General features: G+C 43.3%; 1 protein-coding gene across 1 annotated transcript in view; it reads right to left on the bottom strand.

Annotated features, from left to right (window-relative positions):
• The window catches only part of mcama (melanoma cell adhesion molecule a), a 40,095-nt gene extending 20,392 nt beyond the window's left edge, over positions 1-19,703 (bottom strand). The window contains exon 1 of the mRNA XM_053442357.1: positions 19,494-19,703. Within this exon, the coding sequence (XP_053298332.1) occupies positions 19,494-19,554 (61 nt within the window). The 5' untranslated portion in view covers positions 19,555-19,703. The remainder of the gene's footprint in view (positions 1-19,493) is intronic.
• Between the last annotated feature and the right edge of the window lie 2,294 nt (positions 19,704-21,997).

Raw genomic sequence — 21,997 nt, forward strand, 5'->3', positions numbered from 1 at the left:
ACGATTTTTGGGGCCTTATGATATATTAACCCTGTACGTGCCTGCAATTTGGAAAAATTCAGGCTAGTGTTGAGTTGGGCTCGTTATATATCTCAGCTCCGAAAATTGCAATCGCCATTTATTTTCAGGTCACAACACTCTGCAGATAGGAGTTTTCACAGCTTTTCAGTTTTCTGTGTTGGTGACGTCTATCATGATTCAACGACTGAAAAAAAACAGCAAGTGCAAATTAAGTAAAATCGCCTTTTTAGTGTATCTACCTGCACGTACCCACTAACTTTGGTTCTATACAGCAGCAGAAAGGAAGCAGCAGCGAGTCAGTAATTCCTCTGGTCGTCATAATCATTTATGTAAACAGGTTAAATCTATTCACTGGGAATGTTCTCTGATGTGTCGTGTGTGTCCCCCCCCCCCCCCTTGCAATGAGTCGGCTGTGTTTTTACATAAAGATCTTACACGATTAGCTTTAATGGTGATTGCGAGACAACGCCTCCATCACACACACCCTCAGAGAAACAACTTCCAAACAACAAACTTCCATCACTCTGAATGTGTGTGTATATTTGTGTGTGTGTTCATACTCGTCTGAAATGTTCTGCATATTTTTGAAGTCTGTGTCTGTTTGTATCATCAGAGTTTATTAGCATTCAAGCGGCGCCTGTCGTACAACAAAGGCCTATTTGTGCATTCCCTCTCCTTTTATCCCATCTCCCAGACATGAGGCGTGCTGTCGGGCGAGCATGCCACACCTAATTCACTGGGATCAAAATGGCGAGCCCCCGTCACCCCCCCAATCCCCTGCTGGGAACCTTAATGCTCTCAAAGAGAATATCAGAGTGATCACAGGTGCACAACTGCGTTAATGAAGAGGAGAGGCTACTGCCTGTGCCCAGGCTGGTCCGACTAACTACACACAAACACACACACACAAACACACACACACACACACACACACACACACAACTAATAAGTGTGATAGGCCAGGTGTGCAAATGGGCTCAGTTCCAAATACCTCACAAATTGGGAAGCGGCGTGTTTTCAGAGGAATGTGACAGAAACCTGGATCAGGCACAGATGGATTTTCAGGTGAAAGTGAGAAGAACAACACACAGTAGTTGTTGATGCTTCCACGTGAGACAGGAGCACGGCAAAATGCCTGCCACTGTCTCCAGATACTACAGAATCCTCATCATCATTAAAGCACAAAATGAGGGACTATGCTTCAAACGAATAGTGTCTCTCAAAGTCTTTGGGGAGTCACCGTCATGGAGGTTTGAAAGTGTTGCCCTCAGATACTATTGAGATACGAAACACAATCCTGGAAGTCAACTTTAAGAAACAGATGCATTTGTGCGAAAGGCTTATCAGCTACTAAAACAGAATTCATGTTAGTGATCCACTGGGACTGTGAGCATGACAGCGACCGGCCCTGCATCCAGCTGCAGCTCCTGGAGACCTCTGTTATCAATATTATATTGTAATTATTCTGATTTGCTATTCTCTAGTGTAAAGAATGTATACAAATGTGAGTTCCTGAGACAATTCTGATCACTTCTTCAACTTCCGCGAGCAGAGATGACATCTGACCACACATGCAAGCAGCTGTTCCGAGGGAGGAGGCAGATGAAAACCGTGGATAAGAGGATCTGTGTATGAACGTGTGGGCTGGTGGTGGTCGTGTCCCTGTCCTGGAATCTTATCAGTCAAATCAACCCAGCCACTCTGCAGCTGCCAGACCGCAGCCGAAGGAAACCCAACAAAAAAAAAAAAGAGGCAGAAGAAAAAGATTTTAGGCCCAGATTAAACCTCTGGATGTCAGTGTTTTGTCTGGTTAATCAGTAAATCATTTGTTTGGTGAGCTGCGAGATGCCGGGTGAAGGACAATTACACGCAGGTTAAGGAGAGTGCAGCCCAGACAGTGGCAGGCAATGGCGGAGTGGGGGGAGGGGCGCCCGCGGAGGAGGGCGGGGATGGGAAGCAAACAAAGCACATGTGGGATTTAGCTGCTACTGGATGACTGCAGGCATTCAGAAACACTGCACGGCTGTTTATACGACTGCAGGACTTGACTTTACAACCCTGGAAAGCTATTGTGGCAACAGTCATGTTATCATCCGTCTCCGTGTGTCTTTGAATGGCCGGGGCTGCCTCCCTCTCTGCAGGCCATAATTTACACAAGGTATTGAAATGAATGAGAACGATGACTTTCTTTCTGGCTAAGAAGTAAAACCGGTATTCAGATCCAGATTTTTTATTCGGATCAGCACCAAACTTCACAGACTCGTTTATCAGGCATGTTGAGTCCCCTAAATTAATGATATCAAGGAAAATGTGGAAAATGCTCTATTTCAAATTGTTAAAGTAAGTGGGTGAACTGGGTTCCTCCCTGACGCATATCGCATCCTGCCAGCAAGCTTCATCCCAAGTTTTCCACCAGTTTTTGCAAAACCTTGGTTGCAAAACGAACCAACAGACAAATACACAGGGGTGAAAACATAACCTCCTCTGTGGAGGTAGTCAACACGATTTTACTCTCAATAAAATCAATGGCTCACTCCATGTTTAGAGGTGTTGTAGAAAATGGAATTAAAAGCCACAGTGACGTCTTTAAATTGCTTGTTTTGTCTGAGCAATCGTCCAAAACCAATTAACGAAGCGGTTTTTCCATTAACAGTGATGAAACCGACAAAGATAGCAGGTAGTCAAATCTGAGAAGCTGAAACCAGGTTAACTTTTCTCCCCACTAGATAAACGACTGGTCGGTTATTAAAATGTTATTTATTAGTTCTAATCACTATTTGCTCCACTGTTCCTCCTGATGACCTGCGTCGCTGTGTGCATGTAAACACAAAACGAGAGAGTCGCAGGTTCACAACACGTTCACCTTCAGCCTTATTGATGCGTCTCACAGATCTAAAAACCCTGGTATTGCCACAACAAACCTATTTCACTTCAAAACACGGCCCCTCGCCTCCAGGGAACAAACACGACATGTTCTCCACTTTCTCTCTTAACGCGAGCCACATGCAGCCGGCCGGACACAATGTCCAGCACAATGATATATCTGTGTTCTCGTGAGCAGCTACATTGTTTGATATGAGAGCAGCGAGCCGCCTCTACGCCTACTTTATCTTGATCTCCAGACTGGGAGACTCCGGTTCTCAGGGCTCAGCAGACAATATCCACTGCTTGTTTCAGTCAGTCAGCCGCGGCGTGCCAAGACCTTGAGCTGTGGTTATGACTGGATTCCAAGTCGTCCGGTGGCACAGTGTCCTGCTGTGCTGGGGAGGCAAGGGCGGGAGGGGGGGGACGGAGGAGATGGGCATGTCACATTGACACAAGCAGCTGTGAACAATAGGTCCCCCCCCCCCTCCACTCTTGTTCCCATGCTGTGGTGGACAGGGGCAGCTGGAGAGGAGAGCGCCCCAAAAACACCTGTGGGCGGCACATCCGTCAAGTGATTTGTGGGAAGAAGTGAATGAGCAGCGAACAGAGGAAGGAGGGAAAATAAGAGTTAGTGTGTGTGAGAAGGAGAGCAGGGGTGTGTGTGTGTGTGTGTGTGTGTGTGGTGGGGGGGTTAACTTTAGAAGAGTGTTATCACAAGACCACACACACACAATGAAACGCTTGTTGATTTCCCTCTCACACACACCTGTGCACCCATAAAAACATCTCTCTCCCAACTCGGGCCACGTTCAAAGTTAAATAATTTATTATACTTCACATTTGAATCTAGTAACTCAGTCAAGTGTAGGACTGCGCCAAGGCCCAACAGTCCCCTTTAATTTTGGACAAAGTTTTAAACTATTGAAAGTGTTGATTTCCTTCTGAATCCACGTTATCTCAGCAACACATTAGTGGTTCAACGAGTAATCAACAAAAATCAATGTCAAAAAAAGTTGACGACGAATTTAATAGTTTAGTAGTTACATTATAGCTCGTGTTTTTTCGTACCGTGCAGCTGAACTTAACATCGTTTTACAGGAGGTGCTGATGGAAGGAGCTGAGGAGTGAACCATCTTGCTCTCTTCCTATCTCTGAAAAGTCAGCAGCCTGGTCGGTGACGAGAATCCAAATGAGACAAAAGTTAGATAGACAACTTTTTTACGCTGAAACGAGCATAAATTAAGTTCCGCAGACACACACACCGGGAAAAATCCTGTGGTGGATACGCTCCTCTTTGATTAGACGGTTAATCTTTTAACAGTGTCCAATATCAGGGCTGAGGGTGTGGGGGAGGATTTGATATTTAAGCATCTCTTTATCCTCTGGCTTTTGAAATGTCAAGTTCAAAGATCCAGACCAGCCGCCTTGATCTTTGGGCTAAGACGACCCGGAGAATTAGCCAACTGCCCCTGACCGTCATCGTACAGCCGAGACGAGCAGGGTCGGTACACATGGAGGATTATTAACTCTGATTATATTAAGAGTCTGTAAACAGGCGTTTGATGTTTGTTCCTCACGCTCGGGTCAGACCTGAGTAATCCAGTCAAAGCTGTGTTTTCTCTGGAATGAAATGCTCAACGAATGCCTGAGACTTCCCTAATGCAATTCAACTCATTCAATTAGGACACTTCCCATGCAGCGTCTGGGATGCGGCGCTCACGTCCCACAGTCCTTTCAGCTCGGAGACAAATATGAAAGTGGGTTTAATCGCTATGATAAAACAGAAGTGATGGATGTGCTGCTCCACGATTATTCCAGTGTAGTGAATGAACCACTGCCAGTTCATGAAGGCTCTGATGAACTGGATCCAAGGAAGGCAACGCACCAAAAATAACACCAGCAGGCCAAAGATAGAGCAGAGGAAAAATGAAGTTCACCTTAGAGCCCATCACAGTGAGAGGAAGCCATAATACCACTAAACGTTTTAGCCTTCTACAGGCATTTTATTTAGTAGAACATAAATGGTTTATAATAAACTTTCATGTGGTTATAAACAGATATAAGTGTTTTTTAATGCGTCTCTCACAAAAGAGAAACAATAAAATACAGCCGGCCGATATATTTTGGGAAATCTGCATGGCTTTTCACAAAATATTAACTTTGGTCCATCAAATGTTTATTGTAGACTGCGTCAATGGAACAAGTTATATTTTACCAAACTTTTTAGAAAGTAGTTTAAAGTTATTTCAAGTTCAGAAGTATGAGAGTTTTCTGAGGTGAGGCTGCATCTTTCACTATGAAAGGTCGGCACAGTGGAAACCTCAACTGAGGCACCAGTGATTTTTCACATGAGAATCCGTTGACTCACCATGAAGAGTCCATCTCGACCTGTGACTCTGGAGGTGTTCAAAAAAAAAACTTGGATAATTCAGCTCAGGCCCGAAAGGAGAACAGTTTATTATGAAAAAGCCTCCAATACAAATCAGGGTTTGAAAGAACCAGGCAGACAGGAAGGAATTGTGGGAAGTGTAGGCTCCAGAGTTTTACAAGCTTTGCGATCACTGCAGTAATAATGTCACATTTGAAGAAACATTAAGGGATCTATGTTGATTCTGTTCAAATCCCACATTGGTCTGTCTGTGCAGCCAAAGCCTTAAAGAGCCCGTAGCCACATGAGTACTTGTTCTGTTCGAGATTGCGTCTCAGACAGCAATTTTCTGTCCAACCTCAGTCGAGCCCAAGAGAAATTTAGTTGGGCCCAAAACCGACTAAACGTTTCCCTCGACTCCACCAGGCACGAGTACAGACCAGCTGATGTGATCAAACCTGACCCAAGTCCGAACCTGGCCCGGCTCTTTGGGTCCCGGCTCAGGTCAGTTATCCACACCACTTTCTTTATTATGATAAAGGTTAATTATCAGTAAATTCCACAAACACTGTGCTGAAGCCCAAAATAGTCACTACATCACCAAATGCAGATTAAACCACATGTGAAAAAAAACAGCCACCAGCAAATTCCCCATTCCCTCCGGTTTGAGTAACGTTTGCTAAAAAATGCTGTTAATTTCCTCACGACTCATTTGTAAGATTGATGAAGGAGGCGCCTGTTTTGTAATTTGAACCATCATTTTGTTATTTAGCTGATCTCTTTCGTCAGCTCCGGGTTAGAATTAGATCTGGAAAACATTCGGAATCTGTCAAGATTCTCTTTCACCATAAATCAACTGGTCTCCATCTGCAGAGCGGGGGGGGGGGGGGGAGGCAAGAGATGTATGTTGCACTCAAGTAACATCTTTGCCGCTGGGTATCGTGCACGGCATGGTGGTTAGGTTTACTCATTAAGAATTACTGATCTAAATGACACTCTCGGCGGGTGGTGAGATTCTGAGTTAACAACCGACGTTCAGAACTGGCTCAAGTGTCTGCCGGCGTCCTGCAGGATTAACAGCCTGTAGCATTTCTCACTGTACATCTCTGTTAATGGGGACACAACAACACACGGACAATAATAAACATAAGTGTGTGTATTTTCAGGCCCTGTCGATATCAGTGTTCCTGGTCTCGCTGGGCAGCAGATGCCAAGCTAGCTGGAGGTGGAGGAAGCCCGTGGCGTCAGGACTCCTCCAGCCCTGCAGGGGGGGTGTGTCGAGTCAGATATTCGTTTGCTGCACGTTAACCTTAGGAGGGTATTTTAGGACACGGCTTCCAAAATAAAACTAGTTGCATTTACTCAGTTTAAACTCGAGTATTTAATGAATGAAGCCGGCAGACATACTGCACACGGCGAGAAACAGCTGATTACTGTGCACCTTTAAGAGCCATCATTTATTAAGATGGAATCTGGATGGGGTCTGTCATATCAATACCACTGCATTTTAAATTAGTGTGACATATGCTACAACCTATAGATGCGGCTAATCCCTCCTCCCTAGGAGCAACACAACATACACACAGCCACAACGCACTGTTGCTTGATAACAGACACAAAACTAGGCAGTGACACGAATAGTTTGCTTGCTGTCCATTGATGAATTGATCAAGTTGATCATCTAACCAGTTCAGGGTCGATTTCACAACAAGGCGAGAATAGAAGCCCAGACGTTTGTTTTTCGCTGACGTCATCCAGCTCCTTCAGTCTCCATGGGGTGGGGGGGTGGGGGGGGCGGCCAGATGCCCAAAGCACCTGCAGGCTGCGGGTCTGACAGCACGGTCTGCTTCCGATGTCGGAGGAACAACAGGGAGACTGGGCTAAGAGGAGATCCATGTTCTTGTTTTCTCACCTCGAGAGAGGAAGACAGGAAGGTTTTAGTCGGCTGTCACAGCTGAGAGGTGCATTGAGGACAGGAACATGGTTTGCTCCAAAGTTTTTCAAGTTGCAAGAGTTGGTGAGTCGGAAGTTAAACAACCTGCACACAGGCCTCGTTATCTGTTTGTTGTTTAATTCAAAGGCACAAACGCCCGATTGCAAGTCCTGCTCTGTGTTTTATGAGATGTCCAATGTGACTGTTTGTGAAGACGGTGACACAATGTTCTTTCTCCAGTAGAAACAAAGCTCTTGGAAATCAGGAGATTACTTTCTCCAAAACACCTTGTGATGGACCGAAGTGACGGGAAGACCTCACATATTCTGAAATGGAGTAAAACTGTCCAATGCACCAACAGACAAAGTGAAGAACGTCTGCACTGACCGCAAAAAATAAAACCCACATGTGTTGGAGATTTATTTTGATCCCACTGACACCAATCTTAGTTTGCTTAAAGCATAATACTGGCTGCCAGAGAGCTGGATGGATTCCCAGCTTTGAATTCACACTTCACAAATCTGCTGTTTGTCCAACTTTATCATATTTTTTGTTTTCAAATTCTAGGTAGGGTTGATGCTGTATTTTTGGAAAAAAGTTACAGTCATTAAATCATCTCCACCAATGACAGGCTGACTTTTAACCTCAACTCTGCTTCTCACATAAACCTACAAGGTGCTTTCCAACACAGTAACCACAGGCTTTATCTTTATAATCCCCAATCAATCCCAGATGGGGGTTCGGAGAGTCCTCAATCCAGTTTCTACAGTTTTTGGGCCGAGTGTTAGTTTTGCTTGGATCCCAGACACTTCTTTACTCTTAAATGGCAGTTGTAGAAAAGAGCCCTGCGGTGGCAGATTCCAGACCCTAAACTTGAGCTGAAGAGGAAGATCACATTACAGCTTTCATCAGACACGTCTTCAAAAGACAGCGGCTGAGTCTGACAGCCTCTAAATTGCCCCAAAAGTCAACTCTGCATCGAGGCTCCTTAATAAATCCTGTCTGTGACTTGGACGTCAGCCTTAAGGGTCTTGATTCTTATCTGTGAACAAAGCCTGTTATCACGTTCCACGTCAGTGCCGCTGACATTTCACAAGGAAGTCTGCAGAAGCCATCACCGTGCAACAGTATTCTGATCCACACGTGTGTTGCCACGATGAGGAGTAAAAGACGAAACTGGAAATATTCCAGCTAAATTCCAATGCCCCATCAACAGTTGCTGCTGGTTTTGCTTCACCAGGCGCATTTTCTGCCTGTCTAACTTCTCCTGAGGGACGTTCAACAAAGAGATCGGCCCTCGGGGGAATCTGGCATCCAAATGCTCTGGAACCACAAACTGAACAACAGAAAAAAAACTACAAATAATTAGGCCTGCACTATGAATCAGCTGAAGGGCTCGAGTCCCACACAAAGCATGAAATGTGAGCTAAATCTGGCCCTCCACCATCGGACTGATCGTTGAGCCTCCAGCGCTGGGATAAGATTCACAGCCCTGACACAAGACCCTGCAATCCTGCTCTACGCTCATGAAAAAGAAAACCTCCCAAAAAACCTGAAGTGATTTGAAAACCAAACCGATTTCATTTCAGAGCCTAAAGCTGGTTGCACAATTCAGATTAATATACAGACTAATCAGGAGAAAAAGCAACAACACTGCCAGATGGATGTATGGCATATCCCCGGCATGGCACAGCCCATTAGCTGAGAGAGACAAACTCCATGAAAGACGCTCTGGTTGGCCCCGAGGTCCTCATGCATATTCATGTGCACATGCACACACCGAACACAAGACGTGGCTTTTCACCATCAAAGTCGCTCCTGATTTAAACCGACTTCATTTTAATTTCACAACAGATGCGAACGCAAGTCGACGTGACAGGCAGCTGACTGGCACGGGGCCAGGCATTTACCATTTCAGCTGAATGGCAGGAAACAATACATGTGTTCTCGTAATGTAATGGCAACAACATTCCACAACATATATGTCCGAGGAAGGAGGTTGTGTTTGTCGCCCCTGGCCGTTGGTGTGTTTGTTGCGTGGTTGCTTTGTTTGTCAGAAGGATAAGTGAACAGATTTCTATAAAACGTTATAGGGAGGTGGGACATAGGCTAAGAAAGATCCCAATGAAATCTTTCACTTTTTTTGACATTTTCACCAATTTCCCAGTGAATAATTCATGGATCTTGATGAAAATAATCAGACATATTTAAGGTCTCAAGTAAAAATAGGTATTTTACCGACAAAATAGGGTCTTAGGGTCTTAGGGACCCTCTCAACCACTGGTTGTAGAAAAATCTGATGTGTGTTGCTCTATAGCAAAAAATTATGAGGAAGCTTTATCCAGAACCTGGAAAAAAATGTGTGCTTCAGAGAGAGAAAGGCTCGTTATCAGAGCCCGATCAATAAAAAACTCAGGAATCATTACAAACTACAAAAAATACACACATCAGGAAATATATCGGTATGGGAAATGTTTAAAATCAACACTATTGTATTGAAAATTCAAAACAAGTGGAAACCTGAATGAGTCAAGAAATAAAATAAAGTCCTAAACATAAAATCCTTTGGCCCCAAACTAAAAAAGCTGGAGTTCAGCCTCAAGCATCTTTGGTTGAAAACATGAACTCTGAAACATAAATTAGTTATTTGTGGTCGCTGTCGTAATAAATCACTTTAACCATCAGGTGTAAACTCAACCTCTGTGCTCTTTGCCCCAAAAATGTCAAGAGAAACACAAATATTACCTGTGATATTTACGATTTAGTTACATTCGTCACCCCCTCATTATCTCACTCTGCAACCCGATCCAGGCGATGAGCTGAATATTACACTTAATGATTTCTCACAGCCTCTTCGGGCCCAGGTGACACTCACACACTGGCTGGTTCGTCAGTCTGACACAATGCCAGAGAACAAAGGAAATCAGAGGAGTTAACATTCCTCGGCACAATGACGTGGTGCCAGGGGGAAGCCTGCAGCAAATACTGGAGACAAGTCAGTGACATCTGCTTTGTTTCACCGAGAAACCCACCTCGTATCCATTACCACAGAGAAGCCTTCCAGATACAAGTGAACCCTCCAACCAGTGACATAGGGCTGTGGTCACATTTCACACAAACACAGACCTCAACGCCTCAGGATTTAAAGGGGGATCTGGGATTTTTCACCTTCCAAGAGTTAGTTCCTCAAGGAAAGTTAGAACTCAACAGCTTCTCTAATTAATGGGTAACTGTGCTCTGAGTGTTCTGGACTACATGCTGGGTTATTCTGCCTCTGGGTCAGGGGACTGCACGGAGCTGTAAGATGTTACAACAAGATTACAACTAACTTCTAGACTCAAATTTGATGTTTGGTTTACACACTTTCTATATAAATACATTTCCAAACAATTATCTAAACTTCTTTCTATCTCCAGTTGGATCTGTCATCATACTTGGAAGTGTCTGTATGGGAAATATAAAGTTATACCAGTTCAGTTTACCAAACTGAACTGGTGTGAATGAAATGTTTTATTATTTTTTTGGGCATCAGAATCTCATGTCGCTGCCGATTTGGACCCATTTGGAAGTACAGTCACCCAGCCCCTAATGAACTGCTCCAGAAAAAAAAAAAAAAAAGTCTTTCCATGTGGGTGGCATCTTGTGCGCTGCCAGGTTTTATGAACCAAAGCTCCATCAACTTGAATAAGATTACCGAGCATCGACTCAAGACTTTGCACAAAGATTATTATTAACACTGGAAAAGATCAGAGTTCGGTGAATTTTAAACAAATGTGTGGAGTTAATCTCTCTCGCTCAGCTAATCTGCATACAACCCTGTCCTGTGTACTCCTGCTGCTGCTGCAGTCACAAGAACAACAACACCAGCAAAGTAAATATTCCCAGGCTCCGTCCACTGCGCTCGACCAGAAGAAAGGGGGGGGGGGGGAGGGGGGGGGGGGGGGGGGGGGCATGAGAGAGGTGTGCGAAGAGACAAGGCCTCCGAAAAGGCGGGAAGGAGGCAAACACCATTGTGGTGTTCGATTTCTGTGAAACGTGAGCCGCTGCTTGTTGCCCCCCCACCCCACACCAGAATGTGCCTCTTCCGCCGGATCGGAGGCATCAGGTGTGTGCAGCTGCTGGTTAAGCTCTGTTTGCCGAACCAGAGAGGGAGAGAAGCGGGGAAGAAAGGGAGGAAAAGCTTCTGAATGAAGGCGCTACTCAAGGGTTGCTGGGTTTTTTTTGTGTGTCTCTCCCTCTGGCACTGATGAGACTCCTGCCAGGACTTGGATCGTGGCCCAAGAGAGCGCCATGTGCCCCACAGATGGGCCCTCCAAATATGAAGGGACGTCACGTACAGATGGCACATTTTTTTTGCCCGAGCACTGTATCGAGACAAATCTGCTCAAGACTGAAATACGACTAATGAATATCTTATTTTTTTTAAAACAAAGAAAACAGAGCTGTCTCATTCCGTAGAGACGTACCCACCCCAAAGTACATATATCGCATAACTGTAGTATATTTGGCCTATATAACAAGTGGCACTCCAAAACGCATGGTGACATACTGTATATTGTTACTTTAGTTTGTTCTCTTCCTAGAGAAAGTAAAAATCAATATAAAAGAGAAAGAATAAGAAGGAAAACGCTGATAGCAAACTGTTGCTTTTTCTTTTTTTCACATTCTTGCTCCATTCTGTTGTGTAGTTGAACCTTCTGAACTCTGCAGGACAAATGGTCCTCCAGTGTCCACATAGGTATTTCTGCTGTCATGACATGTCACTTCTTGATGTATTTTATCTTCTTGAACTCTGTACAACCTAAGAAAAGGGTCATGTAAGTCGATAAAGCATTATTAGTGATTGGAGAACTGATATTGTGCGATACAAAAAGCAAAAGATTTCTTAATATAGATATTTAAAAAACATTTCCTCCTTCCTTTTGAGATATGCCCTTTGTTCTCTGCTCTTCTTTGGTGCCATCGTGCATCAGTGATACATTTTGCATTTCACATGACCAAACATAATGATGTCCTTCCAAGTACAAACTGGGATAAGGCAGAGGACAGAGATTCAAGGCTTTCTGATACAAAGAGAACGAATCTTCTCACTGTTATGGTTTTTATTTTAGATTAATTTAAACCCGGATTATGCAAAAAGAACAATCTGTTCTCGGGAGGTTTAATCTTCTCCAACAAAAACAAGGACACGAATGAGCCGGATCATATTCCTCACGATATTATCTAATCTAATTCCTAATGTTATAACAAGTAAATTATCGTATCGTGACATTGACAATATTGCGAGGCGGTGACATATTGACATCGGGACTGAGCTACAGCAGCAGTCGAGGTTTGATAACATTAACACCCAGAGAAACTAGAACCACGTCAGCGGACCAATGATCTCATTACCAAATTGCTCAGAGGACGATTCAGCTGAGGTGGCGATGACGGATTGATCACGTCGTTCTTGTGGTAATTAATCAGCAACATGCTTTTAGTCCGGAGGTTGTTATTGATTCAAACGGGCTTTATGTACTTCTGCTCTCAAGGTACAGTAGGTGTGAGGCTGAACGTTGTACTTGTACTTTACTTGTGGTATTGAATCTAGTGCTATTTAAAAGTTTTACACCACAACCCTGTGTTAAGTTACTAGATTCTTCAGGAATATCTATAACTATATGTCTAATACCAAGCTGTTTAAAAGTGAAGCCGTTACCGTCTTAATCGCCCCCTTGTGGCTGGCTGCAGCATTGGTAATAAACCCCACCTCATCCATGTTAGTGGATGGTTTCTTTCATTTCAGATAGATCTCATCACACTGCTATTTGATGAGTGAGATGACATGATTGACAGCTGAGATTGCCTCGTGATTGGGCAAGAGCGTGCAACAGTAGGACCTTGTTACCTGAGCTCCATCCCTGAATTGCTACAGCCCAGACTGTACTCTGGGGTTTGAAAAGTTTTGGAGATAAACTTTACCCCCTGGAGTTGACAATCCCTCCAGATTGATCACCTGTTGTATAAAGGCAAAATTAAAAGTATTCAAAAACAGCCTAAATAGCCCAGGACGCCTCAGGGTTGGACAAAATCTGAACCACCAGGACAGATGTTACAAGCTGCAGAAAAGTTGACATGTCTGCGGAGCAAAAATTGTTACTACTTCAACACACACCTCTCCATTCATCATGCTGCACTCACAACAATGTACAGAAATAATCAATCCAGTGCAAGCGGTGCAGCCAAATCCAATATTTGGGCCTGAAAGAGGCTTTTAAGAAGTGAAGCTCTCAGCACTCTCCCGCTGCAGTGGGGCCCCGCAGCACTTCTGGTACTTATTTTTAAAGAAATAAATACAGAATAGATAAATAAATAAATAAAAAAGTAGTGCAGCGTTGCAGGAGACATTGTTCACGTTTCTGACACTGTGTGATAAGTGTTAAGTGCTCTGGTCCCTCCTGGGCTCCTCACAACCTCAATGCCCAAGTTCCACCATCTTCTCCTGCATCTCCTCTCCTTAAATTTACGTTATCAGCAATCTCTAGAAACAGGTCCAATCTTCTCCAGGGTGGATTGTTCACTGGATGGATTTCTTTTTATTTGAGCTGTGGTGAACGATGTGCTTTGAATAACACGGCAGTCAGAGATGTTTTTGGGCAGCTCTTCAGCACCAGAGAGGTAAAGTCGATACTGAAAGAAATTCCCTCCCCGAAGGCCGGGGATCAAACTACAGAGGCAGCTGTTGGATATAAAATCCCACTCAAACATCAACCATTCCACTGGCTGCAAATACACTACACATGCTAAGACAAGGCCCTTGAAAACCCTTCAGACGAGGCTTAGGGGTGGATGTCAGCTCTGCTCCTGCCAGCTAAACAGCTTTGATTTTCCAAAACATGTCTTGGATCCTCAGAGCAAATACAAGCTGCAAACCATAGACTCAAACTACAGACACACAAAAAAACTCAGCCTCCAGAACAAGGCAATTGCAAACAAAATTATTTTTTGGACAGTTTCAGTCAACAGAGCCTGTTTATACCAAGAATATTATGCTTCATTTGGTTTTATTTACAATAACCACTCATGGCAAATGAAGCTTGATGGGTGATAATACTATGTTTAGGTAAATCAGCACTTCGTGAAGATTAGGAAGAGATGATGGTATTGGTTAAATTCCAAACTAATCAAAACTAACTGAAAGACCAAGACTTGAAGTATTGACTTAATAATATTTCCCTTAACAGTGTTTTAACAAATGTTACAGAGGGCCAAGAACAATACCGATGTTAGGGAATAGAAAAAGCCAGGTACCAATATATCAGTCTATATGTTTCTGGAAAAATAGCTGATAATTCTTAAGATTTCTATAATAAACGCAAAGAAATGTAATAGAGACTTGCTATTTTACAGTTTAACCATGAACTTCATTGTAAATAGCGATACAAAAAGGAAACTATATGTAAAAAAGTTAACTTAAGACAATTCTGCATTGTAGCTATATTGTAATTATCTAATGATAAAAAACTACTATGTACTAACCACTTATTTAACAGACAAAGCATTTTATTCTGTAAATACTATAGTTTTAATATCAGCACTGGATACCCATGTGTCTGTGGAAGGCTCATATCAGCCAATCGATTATCAATCTCTAATGTGAAGTGACGCAGGATGTGAACCCTGATGTCTTCACTGTCTTGCTCACGTCCAGTTGACTCATCACTGTTAGCTGCGGTATCATAAATGTGACAGGCAGTAGACTATTGAGAGAATATATTAAAAAGAGCCAATTCAATACAGTTTGATTGCTCACTGTGCTGACATACATGTTGGTTGAATTACTTTACATATGCTTAAAGTTACAATGAGGAAACATTTAAAAAATACCACAGGGATCTAAAGGCGCACTCTCTTTAATGAAAACAATGAGCCAATACATTAGATTACATGGCTGTCATGCCCAGCCATCACTCAGGCAAAGTCCCTAATCCCACATGAACAACTGCAGCCAGCAGCTGCACACTTCCTGCCCCATCCAGACACGCCCAGCGGCAGAGGAGCGCAGGCATTCAGACAGATGAAGGAGAGGTCAGGGACCAGCACCATTATTTACATTCAGGACATTCACTCGCTGGGATACTTTTCAACTGAGTTTTGGACACTTAACTACCTCAGTACTGCTTTAGAATCGATTCAAAGAACGAACAAATAAGATCGAGAAAAGTTTGGTGGCATGAAGGTTCTGGATTCTCTACTCACACCAAGAATTATGGCCTCTACAAATCCACTTTCATATTGAGATAAATATTGTTTCCCCTTTTTGCAGTCTGACCTTGCGGTCAAAACAATATGAATATCTCAATCATATGATTGGTAGTTTGAGTTATAATTTAATGGTTTTAATTTAATTTCAGAATATCAATAAATCTTTTAAAATCATAATGAATAATACAATGAACTGGTCCTCCGAAGCCTTTGAAAACACTACACATCTATAGTGAGGGGTATAAACCAAAGTTATATCTTTAGCTAAATATGTGAATAGGTCGTATTTTCAAACACCCGAGCCTGAGATCAAATCTTCAAAGATTTTGATTTATTTCACCCACTGAGCAGATATTCAGCTGATGATGATAAATGATGAAATAAATCAGAAAAGCACCTCAGAGACTGAACAGTCAACCCAAAGCAAGCTACCATAATCTAGTCTGATAGCAAGATCCTTTGTAAATCTGGTTTCAAGTTGGTAAACTAACCAGATTCTTTAAGATCCACATTACAGCTAAATGCACTTAAGTATAAAAGTATTTCACAATGGCCTGAACTACATGACCCGTCCTTCGTGTCTACTTTCTGTTCTGTAAATGTCGTCATAAAAGCTTTGCCGCTGCGCTGATTTACTGCCCGGACCACTTGCCCATTCCCGTCACACAACATGGCCATCATACTGATGAACACAGGTCTGTGGGATCAATAGAGTCCGCAGTACAATGCATCAACCGAGCTACATGTTTAGGTTTCTGCTCATGCTCAGGACGGCTTTATTTCCATACGGCAGAAATGCTCTCAGCCGCAAATTGTATTGGAGTAAGTGCCCTTCATGGACCATTAGGGAGGAGGTCCGTTTTGACGGATACGGGTTAGGAGGATCTCTAAAAGACCGGGGGTCTCTATCGGAGGACAACGATCTAATCCAAAAACAGACAGCTTTACTCTGTCTCCCAAGGAGGTAGAGGGGAGATGAGGATTAAGTAGCGGTAACCCAATTAAGACTAGGCTGATGGAGTAAAAAACAGGGATTTAGGAGAAAAAGAGGGATAAGGCCAGGACAGAGTGAGTGTTGTCCTGTTGTGAGAGACGCTGTCGGAAGGTTTTCTGTCTAATTATGTCGATTAAAGCTCGCTCCAGTTAAGTAGCCCATCAGTGAACACAGTGCTGGATTCTATTTATGTCGGTCGCTGACGGGACTCGGCTCCATGTCTGTGTTTACTGTCAATCTCACCTGTTGCCTGTCGCCGGCTCTGCTGCAGCAGCACATTGGCCGCTGTCCTTCCCTTCCTCTCTTGAATCTCTCCCTTCATTAACAACATCCATCCTTTCCTGAGCCCCCCCCCCCCCCTCTTGCTGCCTCAGCTGCCACTGCAGCACTAAAGCCTGGAAATATTCGGAGCAAATTAATGGGATGGCTGATCACACTGGTCGGACTGTACGGCTTTGCCACTTGTGTTTTCTTAAATTTCTCGGGACTCAGTTTATCTAATACCTCGGGACCAGGCTGTCTTTGCACCTCCGGGGACGAACCCACTGGAGATATTCCTCCAATAAGCACATGGATCAAGGAGGCTAAAATAAAGGGGGCGAGTGCTACGTCAGCCGTCTTCTCTGTGGGGAAAAGCCAACAACAACAATCCTTCCTCCTGTGCATGATCGTGTTTTGATCCGGAGTGTGCATGAAGAGGAGGGGGGGGGGGGCTGTACACAGATGGGTCCATTGTCAATGTCAATGTTTTCGTGGGGAAGGGGTGCAGGGGGTTGGGGGTTTGAGAAAATCAATGCAGCACACAGCTCTACAGCCAAATAAGATTTTACCTCTTTGAAATGGTGAAAAGTGATAGAATTGTGTTGAGATTTGTGGCCTCAACACAAAACAGTAACAATGGTCAACATGATGATTTTGTTGGTGTAAGGGAAAAAAGAAATCCTCTCACATGAGTTTAATTCTTCCTATAATCCACTATCCTGAATTGGTTTAGTCAATAATCATCCCAATTACCTCAGGCTGAGTCTGGTCCTGCTGGTTTTTCTCTCCACTGTCACTGGTGTTTGCTCATGTGAGAACAGTGTGGGTTTCTCTAAAGTTGTGTAACATTTTGACCTACAATGTGCTTTGAGATCATTGAAGTTGGGATTTTGGGCCATAAAGACGACATAAAACTGAATTACTTGGGACACGAGGGCAGGGGGCAGCACACAGAGGGTAAACGGCTGCCGTGTCGTTCTCCAACAAAGAAAAACAAGCATGTTCGCATAATTCTGTGACTTAATCATGAGCCTTGCAACACAAAGGTGAAGTAATTTGTGATGCTTCACGCTGCATCAACCAGACAGCTTTGATGCCCATTAGCCTACAAGCAAACGAGATGACTGACCCACACACGGAGCACCAGTACAACCAGTTGATAATGGGAATCTGAGGAAAACTGCAAAAAATAAATGACCTAAAAGATAAATATGAAAATGGCAGAACGATTTTGTCTGTGATTGACAAGCATCACCGTTCACCTTACGTTTCCTTAACCTTATGTTACCACTTCATTTACTAGATTAGCATTGAAAAAATAGTCGTTTAATCAATGAATTGATTGGCACAAAATCAATCAGCTGCTGTTTAGGTCCTCAATTAATTGGTTCTTTGTTTTTCAAGCAAAAATGTCAAAACATCATCTGGTTGCAGCTGTCCAGTTGTGACTCTTTATTGTGTTTCTGTGCTTTAAAGCATCATTACCCATCCGTTCATCAAGTTTAAAAAATGGATGCCACACCCATACTGTATATTTACACCAACAGGCTGACAGGTTGTGTGGTGACAGGTGTGGTTAACCCTCCAACCCTCCTGGAGTGATGGACACCTCAAAGCAATTAACCAGAAGGTTGAGAAGAAAGAAGGTGCATCCCAAAGGAAATACATCGGAATATCCACAGGACATTTTGGAGAAAAAAGAAAAAAAAATACCTTAAAACAAAACGAGACATTTGAAGATGTGACCTTGGACTTGAATTAAAACTGATTTTTTTTTTAACCCACTCCTGCATGAATAATAGAGAAGATAATCTGCAGATGATTGAAGAATAAATCACTTCAGATGACATTACATAGACATTCATTACAACCTAAGGCAACCTGAACCTTAAAACATCATAAAATATGATTTACATAATGGGGACTTTATTGGTCTTGTTGTCCCCATAATGTAAATATTCATTTTTAAGGTGAAGACCAGTTTAGATTAGGTTTCAGCAGGTACTCGTTATAATTAAGGTTATAATGATTGTATATAACTACTACTTGCTGATACCCAACACCATCTATAACTCAAACACATGTCTTCACCTTATAATTGAGTTATTTACCTTATTAGGGTTTTCCGTGACCTTCTTGTCCCCCGTAGGGCCGACACAGGTACCAAAAACATGAATGCACACACACCCACCCACCCACACACACACCCACACACACACCCACACACACTGGCCATGCACTGTTCTGTCCTGTGCATCAAACCCAGCCTCCTCCATCCCGGAGCTGGTTTAATTGGTGCTGAGTTTGGCTCCTGTGGTTTTATATGAACTGCTGCGGTGTTTCGGATTTGTATTCTTTACTAACTCTTGCAGACTCTGTCCCGCAGGTCTGTAAACCAGAGAAACGCATCTCACGCACCGAACGCGTGCTCGGTGCATGCCGCGGTAATTGATGCCTTCACCGCCTGTGGTAATTACGCAGTAACGAGTTACACCTTCTGAACAAACTGCGACAGTTTCAGGTGAAAACAAAGAAACGTTGAAGATGAAAGTCCCGCAAAGACATAAAAGCTGCGGACGCTAAATCCACCATGTGCTTATTTTCAATTGCACGTAAATGACGCACTTTTTTTAATGGAGAAGCGAAACTTTGTTAACGTCCAAAAAAGGCACACGCGTGGGTTCAATCTCATTCAAACTCGTAGCGACGGCTCACTTCACTTCACTTGAAACTTTTCCGCATGAGAGAAATAAAACTGACACGAGCGACCTGTGTTAAGTTTCGTGGTTTTTGGAGAAACTCACCGTTGGAGCTGAGGAGGCAGAGATGCAGGAGAAAGAGCCAGAGGAACGGTCCGTGCGCCATGACTTCGCCGCTGCGCGTCCGTGGTATCCAGTCCGGAGTCAAACTGAGCCGGGCTCTGAAGACGAGAAGTTAGAGGGAACAAGGAGGAGGAGGAGGAGGAGGCGGAGGAGGAGGAAGCGGACGACGTGCTGGATGAGGAGCTCTGAGGAGGGGAGAGGAGGAGGAGGTGGATGAGGAGGAGGAGGAGGAGGGAGCTCAATTAAAGACTCAGTCTGGCGGGCTCCTCCTATTGTTGCTCTGTGTATGTGTGTGTGTGTGTGTGTTGGAGCAGCAGCTTATCAGTGTGTTAACCTCCCCTAACTCACTCACTCACACACACACTGGTACATGTCCTGCCTGCAGAAAGTCCTTAAGGTCGTGACTAAATAAGCACCTTATCGTGCCTCCACACATTTTACCGCCTGAAATCACATGAATCCACCTCCCACTTTGATTTGCATTTCCATACTGGTTGAAGGTAATGAGCACATTTAGATGTTGGAGTCTTTTGATGGGTTGTCAGGTTGGTGGAGAAGTGAGGGAGGGAGGACACTGCACCATGTGATAGAGTCTGGACCCAAAACCTGCTTCATTATTAATCATCAGGATTATAAAGTATTGAATATATTGAATAATACTGAATGTTCACTTGGTTTCTATTGTGTTGGCAGAAGTGACCGATGCAGATAGACCTTCAGAAGCCTCAGCTACAGCCTGTCCTACAAACCAGTCTGTCAATTTGAGTGGTTTGGTTTGAACGTTGGGAACTCCGGGTGTTTTCGCACAGGAAAGTCAAGCTTCATGTCTTTGTCAAATCGTTTACATTTAAACTGGTTTAGTCTGGTTTCACATTAGAATAAAAACGTTTGTCTACCTACGTCCTGTCATCAGCACCTTCACAGGCTTTGGTCATTTAGTTAACTTCCTGCAATTGGTCCGAAAGTCTGAGCTATTAGAAAACTTTCTTCTTAGAGAAAGCTCGACACAGTCATGGGGCGAAGACTGTGCCAACTTTAGTCATAAATGCATCATCACCACTTCATTACCATAACGTTCTATCAGAAGTAAAATGCAGAAGTTTGAGTCATCCCTCATCACAGTGTAAACACATGGAAACAACAGGACGCTGTGTTGTCATGTTGTCCTCATGTTTGTGAGTTAAATGACACTTGAGTGCGATCGCACACTCACAACCTGGTGTGTGTTTGTTTGTTTGTTTGACACAGCGACAACTCGACTCTACACTCGCGCTCCCTGTGGATTTACTGATGCATATTACTACTCACCTTATACATAGAAAGATCTCCAATAATACTACTGTGCTCAACTCCTACGTAAAAAATACCTACTGTGTGTAGTCATGTGTAAGGACTGGGGGGAGGTAGGTGTGTATATATGCATGTATTTGCATGTTTGTGAGTGTTTGTATATATACATACGTGTGCCATCTAATACCGATGTCTTAGTTGTGTTAAAACCTCTTATAGGAACGAGCATTGGAAATAAACTGAATGTTACAAATGCTTGTATTATTGAAAATTGGATTATTGCTTTGTAATTAACTATGTAGGGTATCTGTCCCAGTTAAATGAACAAATAAACAACCTCTGCTTTTAAAGAACAAATGGTTCCTCCACCCGTAGATCAGTAGTTACATAGAACAGATTCAGTTATGACATAGGTAAGTGCGTAACATGTTAGTTTCCATCAATCAGGAGTGAGTTGTGGTGACGCCACTTTGTGTACTCACATTTTTTATCAAATAAATGAAACGATGATACTCAACAAATTTTACATTGATCTGATGAATACTCTAGGAACATAAAACAGCCAAAATGACCACAAAATTCAAAATGGCCTGCTTCTGACTTTTGGTGATTTATTTCCTGTCTCCTGGTCTGTATGTAGTTGGTCAGGAGTCGGCCAATAGGAAGCTGCTGCAGCCGTATATCACGGGCTGGTCTCTAATCTTCTGGTCGAGAGATATTTAGTCGTTTTTCGCTCCAGGCTTAAAACTGAAGGAGTCTTTGAAGTCTTTTGAGAAATATGCAGCTCAAGACCCGCTGCTGGATTTCAGACCCCATTTGAATGATTTCTAGTTTATTTGTCAGTCTTATCTTCTGTTGTTAACTGCGAAGTGTTGTTTTTTGAATACGTTTTGTGAGTAAAAAAACTTTACTTAACTTCACCACAATTCAAACTGCATTTTAACGAGGTCGTCAAGCAGCGAGCCACCGTTGTTGACCCATATTGGATGATCCAGCTTTTCTTCCAGCTGTTTCTAACACCCACACATTTTCTTTTTACACACAACGTGTATTCAAATCCATATTCTTCTCACTAAGAAGCAATCAAGACAACAATATTAGCATATCTGTCACGTTGGAATATATTAGGGACATCTTCGGAGTGAGGACGGAGCTCAGGTTAGAGACAGGGGACGTCTTCCAGGAAAGTGAGCAGA

Source organism: Pleuronectes platessa, chromosome 15, assembly GCF_947347685.1.
Source record: "Pleuronectes platessa chromosome 15, fPlePla1.1, whole genome shotgun sequence".
Taxonomy (NCBI): Eukaryota; Metazoa; Chordata; class Actinopteri; order Pleuronectiformes; family Pleuronectidae; genus Pleuronectes; species Pleuronectes platessa.